Source organism: Cavia porcellus, unplaced genomic scaffold (genome assembly GCF_034190915.1).
Source record: "Cavia porcellus strain 051 isolate PalLab524CR breed Dunkin Hartley unplaced genomic scaffold, mCavPor4.1 scaffold_9, whole genome shotgun sequence".
NCBI lineage: Eukaryota > Metazoa > Chordata > Mammalia > Rodentia > Caviidae > Cavia > Cavia porcellus.
The window spans coordinates 41979090-41991224 of record NW_026947492.1 but is presented as its reverse complement, the minus strand read 5'-3'; the positions used below and the strand labels follow the sequence as shown (position 1 = coordinate 41991224).

General features: G+C 34.4%; 1 protein-coding gene across 2 annotated transcripts in view; it reads right to left on the bottom strand.

Moving 5' to 3' along the window:
* Positions 1-12135, bottom strand: part of Slc36a4 (solute carrier family 36 member 4) — a 52080-nt gene that overhangs the window by 5630 nt on the left and 34315 nt on the right. For both annotated transcript variants that reach the window (XM_003468569.5, XM_063256263.1), the window contains exon 10: positions 141-310. In XM_003468569.5, the coding sequence (XP_003468617.3) occupies positions 141-310 (170 nt within the window). The remainder of the gene's footprint in view (positions 1-140; positions 311-12135) is intronic.

The following is a 12135-nucleotide window of genomic DNA, read 5'->3' as shown; positions in this document are numbered from 1 at the left end:
AGTATAAAAATAATTTTAATCCCAAAAATATCACAGCCAAGTGAATACAATTACTTTAGAAATACTGAAGGATTTAAGCAGCTTTCATTTTAAGAAATTCTACAATGAAAGAATTGATATAAATATGTAGTGATACTTACAAGTAAGAATAACCAAAACAGACCTTATCCCAAAATCACAGATTAGCTTCCACTTTTCATGAAATTTGGATGTGACTCCAGGGATAATAATCTCTGCTGGAACATAGAACTGAATTGAATATGTCACAAAAATGCCAAAGGAATACAGAATTTTCACTGATTGATACAACCTGTTGAAAAAAATTCAAATTTAGTCTTTTTAATATGAGATTTTCTGTTTAGTTTTCATAAGGTAAGCAAAAAATCCAGAAGATAACCTTAGGTCAAAATATACTAACTAAAAATGTTTCTTTGGAAGAAAGTTAACTAATTTCCTCCACTAACTGAATTTCTAGGTGATACACAAACAGTTCTCTGTGAAACTCCTGGAAGGCTGGCACATGGGATGCAAAAGTTCAGGGCATAATATTGGGATAATATTAATTTTGGATTATGCCAGTGTTCTGGTACTATAACCAGCTCCATGAAAGTCTAATTTTTTAGTCAGTACCTGTTTGTCATCCAAAGTGAGTACATTCCTTGTGTGGAGTTCATTCATGCACATAATACATCCTAATTCCGTTTTTTTCTCCTCTTCTCTCTCCCCTACCACCTTGATTGCTTGATCCACTCCCATTTCAGAAACATCTCCCCACTTCCTATTAACTATCTTTGGTTTTGCCCTTTATTTACAATTTGAGTTTCTCATATAAGAGAAACCATATTAAGTTTGTGAGTCTAATTATTTCACTTAATATTATGGTCTCAAAATGCACTTTCTTCCTACAAATGATGCATCGTAAAGTCATTTCCTACAAATGACTGCCTTGATGACAAAATAGTACTCCACTGTATGCCAAAACTACATTTTCTTTATCCATTCATCTGTTGATCAATATACACGCTACTTTCAAGATTCAGCTATTATGAGCTTTGCTGCTATAAGCATGGTTTTATTTGTATTGCTGTAATACAAGGTGTTCAACTCTCTTATGAAGATACCCCAAAGAAGCAGAGCTGGGTCAAATAGAAATTCTAGTTTTGGTTTTTATGGAATTTCCATATTGATTTCCACAGTGTTTGTACAGGTTTATAGTCACAACAACAATATAGAAGAGTTACTTTCCCCCTGCGCAGCCTCACCAGTAATTCTGATTATCTGTTGTCTTGATGATAGCCTTTCTTTCTGGGGTAAGATAGAATCTTGGTGGTGTTTTAGGTTGCATTTTTCTAACGGCCAGCAATGCTGAGCACTTATTGATGTGTTTTTTTAGCTATTTGTACTTCTTTTGGGAAGTATCCATTCATTTCATTTGCTGATCTCTTGAATAGGTCTTTTATGGGGGGGTAATTTTTTTCGAGTTCTTTACATATTCTAGGTATTAGTCCTCTGTCTGAGGAATAGCTGCCAAAATTTTTTCCCATGTTGTAGGTTATCTTTTCACTTGTTTGTTTCTGTTGCTGTGTATAAGCTTTTTAATTTAATATGAATCAGAACATTTCCTCAAATCTCTTTTTAAAATTCAAGCATATTTGCATGGATTTGAAATCATAAATCATAACTTCAAGGACCTACATATAAAAAATTCATATTAAACACAAAATTATGTAGCACTCCTTGCTACATAAAATCTTGGTAGGTAACATATGTCACTGGGTGCAGAAATGTCAGAATCTTAAATCCAAAATGAGGGCAAAAGTTCTATAAATCATACAACGTGAAAACTATATTAACAAGGGAAATATACATACTATGTGAAAACTATATTAATAAGAAAAATAGAGTTGTCAGGTTACTATTTCTCTTTAAAGCTCAGTGCGGCAAGGCAGCACAAGAGTTTCCAGTTTCATAAGCATCTTTGTATTTCTTGGTAATTTATTTTTTAATTAATATATAATTGTACATATACATAGGATGTGTGATTATTTTTATATTGTGACACTGTGGACAGCTTCCTGTCAGAACTCAGAATGAGTATTTTTTAATTTTTTTAAAAAAATAAAAACAGTAAAAATGATAAAGAATTTCAAAACAAGATGCAGGAAATCAACAATGGCTATCATATTGCATATGGTTATCTTCAAAACAGTTGCTCAGAACACCAGATATAGACATGCAAAAAATATCAAACAATATTATAAGCACTAACTTGCTTTCAAAGAACTAAAAGAATTACAGAATGGTTATCTTAATAAAGAGTTTGGTAAATTTTCTTTGTCTAGCCAAAGATCCTTCATGTATCAAATAATACAAGAAGAAAATGTAGACTTATAGGACTCAGAAGAACATTACAGAACCCACTCCCCTGAGTTACAGATACCTATGCTATATTTTTAAAATATTTTACTATTTTCTAACAAAATAAATACCAACCACTCTTGTACTTTTAAGAAAGAAACTGGAAAAAGAGTATGGATTAAATGTGCTGTAGCATTAGGCGCAATGACTAACACATTTTTCCCCTTTCAGCAGAACCACCACTGATAGTCACCATCTTCCAATTTAAAGCCCTACTTTCTCAACTAAGAGATCCATACACAGGGAGAATTTACTCTTTTAAGAACAAATGCAGTTACTTCGAAAAGATATAAAAGAGCTTTGGATTTCTAATAAAATAGCTAACTAGACTTTAAGCTTATTCTTGATGTCATAAGACCTAACTAAAGTAGTAAGGATTATATACAGGTCTCTACACTTTGGCCAAGCAAGAAGAAATTCAGTCATTTTCCTTTTATAACACATTCATCATAAAGGTTAGAGGAAATAAGGCTGAGTAGAAATAGATTTGAAAATATTACAAATACCACAATTAAGAAAGAAGAAAGTCCTTAAGATGAGCAATAAACCTTAATCCTAAAATTAGCTAAGAATGTACTTGTCATCTTGAGGCTCTGAAGTTAAATGTTCAAGCTACTGCAAATATACAAAATAGCCAAAAGATAGCTGCTTTACATAGTCTGGTATGCAGTTACAGAGAACTAAATGAACATTCTCATTATTATTAGTTTAAATATTCTTTTTTCACATATCTTTAGAAATTATCGCTAATGTATTTCTTAAAATACATCATTTGCACACAAGTCCAATTATTTCTTACCTAAAACTGAAGTTATACAGGATAAGAATCTCACTATTACTAATATTATTCAATAGCATTAGTTAAATGTAATTGCTATTATTTGGTGTTGCATAGAGTAAAACTGAGAAATAAAATGGTTTGAATTTTTTAGAAGTTGACATTCCTATGACTCATCAACCATTGAAGAGTAATAAAGAAGAGTGTCTAAAGAAAGTGCTAAAGCTTAAAATCATTTGTTTCACTTTTATCTCTTCTTTTTCAAAAATTCATTTATTTCTATGTTTGGTATCTAAATTTTCAATCATATTTACATACTGTTTTCAACTTTTCCATAGACATTATCAACCTTTGTTTCATTTTTGTTTTAAGCAAGTAACTATGTTAAGGTTCCTTATATATATTAAGTTTTACAAATGAAAGCACCTGACATGAAAAAGCTACCCAATAAACTCTCTCTAAAAATTAAAATGTCTCAAAGCCACGGGACTTCTGAAGATATACAAGAATATTGAGCAACTTTTAGAAAATATTTAGTGCACAGCACATGTCTTTCAAAACTCAGTGCCAAATCTCCATAAGAGTTAGAGGTAGTTTTTATTCTATTCTATGTATTCCTTAAATTACTTAGCAAGTGATTGATACTTATTAAATGTTAACTAATATTAATACATAAAATAGGTATGGATAAATAATACATCTATCGAATATGGCAAACAATACTTCAAGAATAGAAAGATTTACAGTTGGATAAAAATTTATTATACTGGAAGCAAAAATAACGTTTTAGTAAAGAGCAGTTATTTTTAGGAATTCATTTTTAATCAATATATAAATTCAATTTGTCAAAGATTTTCAGAAGTTGCAATGCTTTTTATTCTTTTCCTTGCAATGACTAACAAATCAATGACCTAAATTTTCAAGTGTGAATATCTTAAAAAGCTAATTCAGAAAGTAAGTTGTTGGTTGATTCCTTTTTTTTTTTCCCCTCAAAGATGAACACAAAATCTCCCCTTGGAAATACTCTGATAAGTCACTTTCCCTCTTGGGCCTTTCACAACACTCAAATTGAGAATCTTCATAACTTAGCTCTGCCAACAAGAAAAGAAATTATATTAACTAAGTGACTGGCAAGAGCTCCTTTCCTTAAAAGAGCTTCATCTTATTCTAAGCTAAAAAAAAATAAAACAAGATAACCATGATTATCTAGTATTCATCACTAAAATGAAGGGCTTGAGCCAGTTAATTTTCCCAGCATTATTTACTAGAATATTAAGTATGATGAAGACATTTTTTATCTGTTCCCTCTGTAGTTCTACAGCATGAAATGGTATTGGGGACATAAAAGACATACAATAAATATCTGTTGGACTAATTAGTGAATAGTGGATGACCTTCATTTTAAATATAATTTAATTAACAACAGTAGTTGTAATGAGGAGAAACAAAGTATCTGGGTTAATATCCAGTGACAACTTTACTATTAGCAAATCATTAAGAAGGTATGAGGGTGTATGAATCTTCTTTTCCCTGTGTACCTACATTTCCTTATTTATTCTTGTGCCTACTGGTGAAGCCACTATTAAGTAAGTCATTTCACTTTAGGTAACGGTCTCCTCAGAGTTCAGACAATAGACTAACAGAAGGATAAATTAAACTTCTCTAACTTATCTTTGCTTTATCCTAGGGTCTCCATCCAAGTCAGACTTACATCTCTGAGCCTACAATTTAGCATCAAAAGCCCTTTCCAGTTTCTCATGGCTGAGAGTCATCTGCTCCCTAGGATGTTCTTGTGACACACTATACCTTCTAACATTTCTTAAAAACCAGAAGAGAAGGGAAGGGAAGGTAGTATATTGAGAAAGGAATCTTGGAAATAATCCCAAATTTATTCAAATTCAAACTTCTCACTTCATAGAAGACTACAACCATAAAAAGACAGACAAGTCTCTTACACTGTTCCTCAGTCATGACTATTATTTTAACAGTCCCACAACTGCAGAGAACAAAAGAAACAGATTAAATGCTACATAAGACTTATCTACACAATGAAAAGGAATTAACCAACAGAAGCTCTCCAAAAAGAAACACTTATCTTAATTTACTTCCTGTTCTCCCCCCAGATTTTTGTTGTTTCTTAACCTTTTTAGACTTTCCTCAAATGGACAAAAAAAAAAGCAGGTGATTCACTAGACTTGCCTGATAGAACCTATGAGCTGATGCTTCCTACTGATGGAGAGCTCCATATTAACTGGATAGTCACAGCAATTAAGAGTAAGATGAGAGGGGATGGGAGGCTGTAGGAGGACAAGAGCCAACGAAATCCTCTACGGGGACAGTGCTATCCCTACGACAGAGCTGTGAATACTAAAGTGTTCCCTCTTACTTTGCCCCGTATTCCTTCATCATGTTCTTAGCTGTGTAAGGACAGGAACATCTTAATTTGAAGGCATCTACACTCTTGCTTCAGACCTTGCTCTCTCAGTATTTTCCTTAAATGCTTTTGTAAATAAGAGAAAATTCAGAATTCTGAGATTGTTTTTAATCTACATTTCATATTTTATCTTAAAAAATGCCTGTCAATATGTTAAATAAAGTTAGTCAAACAAAGATAAATACTGCATTAACTACCCATAAATAAAACCTAAAAAAAGTAGTTCTCACAGGAGTTTAGTGTAGAATAATGATCACAATAATTAGAGATAACAGGAGAAAGTAGCGTGGGGGAGAAGTCAATGGATATAATGTTACTGTTTGAGTAAGTTCTGGCAGTCCACAGCACACCACAATTCATAATAGCTAAAGGTTGGAAACAGCCTACATGGCTAGCCTCAGATTAATGGATAAAGAAAATGTGGTATTATATACAATGGAGTAGTTCTCTGCCATAAAGAAAGATAAATGAGTCATTTATAGAAAAGCAGATATATGCTGACACCACAATGTTAAATGAAATCAGGCACATAAACTTAAATATCACATAGTTTCTCGTATATGAGACACTCAAATTATAAGTATTTGAAAGTAAAGTGAAAAATATGGGTAACATGAAGAGTGAAGAGAGACTTTTCTCAAAGGGAAGGTGATCATGAGATAGAGTGGAAGGGAGAGGGGGGAGGGGAATAAAAAATGGAATTACGATGTGTTATATACATGCACCAACTCTACATCAGGAGGGTAAACACTGTGTGCTGCAAACATGTACTAATAAATAAAACAGAGAAAATTAGTAATTTTTATTTTGAAAAAAAATGAGTTATATATTTCAAAATTTAAGAAATGTTTAAAGAGAAAGTATACTAATTATCCTGAATTGACTACTACCTAAAGTGCATGTGACTCAAAATAACACACTGCACCTCATAAATATGAACAAATATCCTGTGTCAATCAAAATGTGCAATAAAAATGCCTACTGATTTTTAAACTATGATTGAGATTTGGTCTAAATGTCATTATAAAATGCAAAAAAAACTCGTATTTTCCAGACATGTTAGAATACTTAAATGAATTGCGCTATCATATTTTTTTAACCTTGATTCTCTCATAGTAAACTGTTTAAGCTTTTAATCCTACTTAAATGTACCATTTCACTCTAATAAGAAGCATAAAATCATATTTGAAGAAAATAAAACTATACTCAACTATAATATGGTTAATTAAATACTAAAAAACTATATATCTTGCTTTTAGTCATGACACCATTTTGAAATGCATTTATAAGAACCAAAATATTTCCACCTTGGAATATACCTATGAAATCTCAACTAGAGTGAAAGTATGATAAAAAACAAAAGGTGAGCAATACCCTGCATGTGTGCCCCTTATTCAACTTGCAAACTATCCTAGTTACATTTCCTCTATTGTGTGACTTCTTACATACATCTGTCTTAACAACATTTTTTACTGTGATAAATGTCCAAGATTCAAATGATTACCAAACAAGCAGACAAAGTGTCATAAGGAAGCCAGGTAAAAGATACAATTTTTGCTGTTTCTGATTTTCACTAAGCTGGTGAGATGTTTATGATTTCACAGACATCTAGGTAGGTAAAGGACTAGTATGGTTTAATTAAATTAGAAATTTAGCATTTATTCTTTGCATTTATCAAAACTAAGGTATTATCTTCCATTATTTTATAAATCAGGGAGTAATTCTGAATGGTAATCACCACTAGTACCTTATAAAATTATACCAAAGAGGAAAGCCACTCAGCCCTTGGACTTTGCGCCCGTGCTGCCCTGTGCTTCCTGTGAGACCCCCACTGGCCCCAAGGAAAGCCACTTGGCCCACAGACCTGTACCCGCACCACCAGGCTTCCTTTGCAACCCCTGCCAGCCCAGAGGAATGCTGTGCCTCTTCTAGACCAAGTACTTGATCTTCAACTCCCACTCTTGCTCCCAGAACCTTGAGCTGCAGTGGATTAACCGTGTTGTGTTGAAGGGACTCAGTGATCTCTCACTCAGAAAGAAGGCTCCAATCACTATGCCTCTGTGCTTCTCCTGGCATTTGTCCTATGACTTCAACAGCTAGTTGAAGTTAAGTAGAATAGGACCAAACAGGATGAAATAGAATGAACCTACTCAGAACATAACTGCGAAAGTAATTTAGGACTTCAAAACAAGACAGCACCCCAGGGGATTCCAGGACTGATGCCACCAACCAACCCCTTGGTCCAGGACAGCATACGATGCCATGCCACACTTCCTGTGTGCCCTGGGGTCACCCTTACCTATGCCACTGGCCCACCCCTCGGCCCAGGAATACATACAATGCAATGCCACACTTCCTGCACACCCTACAGACGCCCAGACTGACACCACCGGCCCACCACTCAGCCCAGGACCCCTACAGGCTGTGCAGCACTTCCCATGTATCTAGCAGATGCCCAGACCCAGGACACATGCTGTCCCCTCAGGGACACTTCCTGCATCCTGGACCTAATACTGCTGTTGATCTTCAGCTCCCACCATTTCTACCAGAACTTTGGACTACAGTGGATTAACTGTGCTAGCTTGATGGAGATTCAGTAACTGCCTCATGCAAACAGAGGATCGGATCTTAGGAGGCTCCAGTCATTGTAGTAAGTATGCCCCTAATATAAGATGCACAGTGGTTAAACAGGGCCAGTAGTAAAGCTCGCTGCAACTAACTGTAAGACCGTGGTGAGTCTCTCAAGAGTGCAAGTGATTCCTTCCTGCACACAGAGAGCATGACACAGGGAAAAGTGTGTGCCAATAAGGACTCCCCCAATCTGAAGAAAATCAAAAAGGCTTATAAGACACACAGGCATACAATAGGGACACAATAGGGCCTCAGCTGACACAAACTCTATAGACAGGGAGATTTGGTGATCTGGAATAACCTGAAGATAAAGTAACAGCAGAAACTAAAAGTTGGCCTACATCAATACTCCTAGGCTTGTCAGCCGAGGAAGAATATAGGACTCATCCAAAAGATCGTGCAGGGGGAAGTCAGGTGACTAGACCATCTCTTCATTGTGGGACCCAGAAATTGGACAAACATCAGCTTTACAGTAGGACCCCAAGATACACCCTACCAACAGTTGACACTAATGGGATTCAAGGACCAAATATTAACTTGCAAGGGGAAAATGGCAAAATGAAAAAGCAAAATGCAATCTCAAACATCTAGTCCACCAGAAGTAAGCAAAGGAGACACTGAAATAGAGAACTTCAAAAGTAACACACCAGAAATCTCTGTAAAGATAGCGAGTGAAATTAAAAAACAACTCCATGAGGCTATAGAGGAAATCAAATTAGAAGTACTCTCCCATGTAATGATAGAAATAATAGTAAAGAAGTTGCTGAGCACACCTAAAGAAGAAATTGAGAAAAAAAAAGTACAAGAGCATGGGAAACTGATTGAAACCTTGAATGAACAATATAGAAAAAAAGCAGAATTCATGAAACAAACTCAAAGAGACATCCAAGAAACAAAAAATTCTATTGAAAACTGGCAAAACTATTTAAATGAAGCTGAGGATAGGATTTTGGACCTTGAGGATAGTATAATAATTAGTAATCATGAAAGTCTAGAACTTTTAAAGATCACGAAGCAGCAGCTTCAATCCAGCAGCTTCAAGATGATGCCAAGAGAAACAATGTAAGATTAATAGATATCAGTGAAGATGCAGAAGTCAATGCAAATAACAGAACTAAAATATTCACGTAAATAATAGCAGAAAATTTCCCAAACATAGGGAAAAAATCTGATGCGCAGATAACTGAGGAATACAGGACACCCAATAATCAAACCAACATAAATCTATACCCAAGACGTATAATAATTAAGATCCCAGACATGCAGCATAAAAACAGAATACTAAAAGCTGTTAGAGAAAAGAAACAACTCACCTATCATGGAAAACCCACTAGAATCACAGGAGACCTTTCAGCACAAACCTGCAAGTCAAGACAAGCTTGAAATGAGGTATGTCAAGCCCTGAAACAAAAAACAACTTTCAACCCGGAACAATATACCCAGAAAAACTTTCATTCAAATTTAATGGAGAAACAAGATACTTCCATGAAAAAGAACAAATGAAGAAAATTATGTCCACCGAACCACCACTAGAAAGCGATTGAAAGACATATTGATAGAGATAAAATTGACCACAACCTCCAGAACAACAACAGAAAGAAACCACCAGGTAAGACAAGCAGTTAAAAAGGGGGGGAAAGCAGAAAGCAAACCAATAGAACATAACATGGCAAAGTCGAGCCAGTACCTATCAGTTATATCTATAAATGTAAATGGCCTCAATTCACCTATCAAAAGAACTAGGTTGACAGAATGGAGTAAGAAACATGATCCCACAATATGCTGTATACAAGAAACACATCTGACCCAAAAGGAAACTCACAGATTAAAAGTCAAAGGATGGAAAACAGTATTCTATGAAACAGGAACCCCCCCCCAAAAAAAGTAGGGGTAACTATTCTATTTGCAGACAATGTGAACTTCAAACCTAAAATGATTTAAAGAGATAAAGAAGGTCATTACATACTCAGTGGAAAACTTCAAGTGGAAGAACTAACAATTATACATATATATGACCAAATACAGGAGCAACCAACTATATAAGACAAATACTAATAGACATGAAAAGCCAAATACACAAGAACACAATAGTAACAGGGGATCTTAACCCCCAACTATCACAAAGAGATAGATCAACTAGACAAAAAGTCAGCAAAGATATAATAGAACTAAATCACACCTGTGAGCAATTGGATTTAGTAGATGTTTACAGAGTGTTCCACCCAATCACATCAGAATACACATTCTTCTTAGCTGCACATGGGACATTCTCCAAAATAGACCATATCTTTCAAAAAAAACATTCTTAAGTAAATGCAAAGGTACTGAAATGATCCCATGCGTAATATCTAATCATAACGCACTGAAATTGGAAATTAATGGCAATAAAATTTCAAACCCTGCATAAATACATGGAACTTAAATAACAACCTTCTGAACAACAAGTGGGCTACAGACGAAATTGAAAAACAATTCACTGAAAATGTGGAAACAACATTCTGTAATATGTAGGATGCAATCAAAGAGGTCTTAAGAGCAAAATATATAGCAATAAATTGTCAAATTAAGAAAACAGAATGAGCACAAATATACAACCTAATGCTTCATATCACGCTTCTAGAAAAAGAAGAGCAAGTTAATCCAAAGCTCATAGAAGAAAGAAAATTGTAAAGATTAGAGCAGAAATCAATGCAATTAAAACTAAAATAAAGAAAGAAAGAATTAATGAATCTAAAAGCTGGTTTTTTTGAGAGAATAAACAAAACTGACAAACTTCTAGCTAACAAAATCAGGAAAAAGAAAGAAAAAAAAAACCCAAATTCACACAATAAGGACTAAAAAGAGTGAAATTACTACAGATCACATGGAAATTCAAAAGATCATGAATACCTACTTTGAAAATGTCAGCGTGCATAGCATGGAAAACACAAATAGACATATTTCTAAAAACATACAAACTACAAAAGCTCAATCAAACACATATAGCAATTTTGAATAACCCAATTATCAGCTATTGAAGTTGAAAACGTAATTAAAAACTTACCAACAAAGAAAGCCCAGGTCCTGATGGATTCATGGCTGAATTCTACAAGAAATTCAGAGAATAGTTGACGCTAATACACCTTAAACTCTTCAATGAAATTGAAAAGGAAGCAATCCTCCATAAATCATTCCTGGAGACAAGTATTGCTCTGATACCAAAACCAGAGAAAGATCCAAACAAAAAGGAGAACAAAATACCAATCTCACTAATGAACACTGATGCAAAGATTCTCAATAAAATACTGGCAAATAGAATGCAGCAAATCATCAAGAAGATTATACAGCACAACCAAGTGGGATTCATTCCAGGAAAGCAGGGCTGATAATTACATACGCAAATCAATAAATGTAATACACCACATCAACAGAGCCAAAAACAAAAACCACATGATCATCTCAATAGATGCAGAAAAAGGTTTCAATAAAGTCCAACACATGTTCATGGTAAAAACCCTTCAGAAACTCAGAATACACAGTGTCTACCTCAATCTTATACAGGCCATTTATGACAAACCAACAGCCAACATTATACTAAATGCACAAACACTGAAAGCTTTCATCTAAAATCAGGAACAATACAAGGATGTCCACTATCACCACTTCTATCCAATACAGTTCTAGAAATACTAGTGAGAGCAATCAGACAAAAGCAAGAAATTAAAGGAATAAAGATAGGAAATGAAGAAGTTAAATTATCACTATTTGCAGATGACATGATATTCTATACAGAAGACCCAAAAGACTCCATTAAAAGGCTACTACAGGTAATAAATTAAGCAGTGGAACTGAATACAAAGTTAACACTCAAAAATCAATAGCATTCCTGTACACA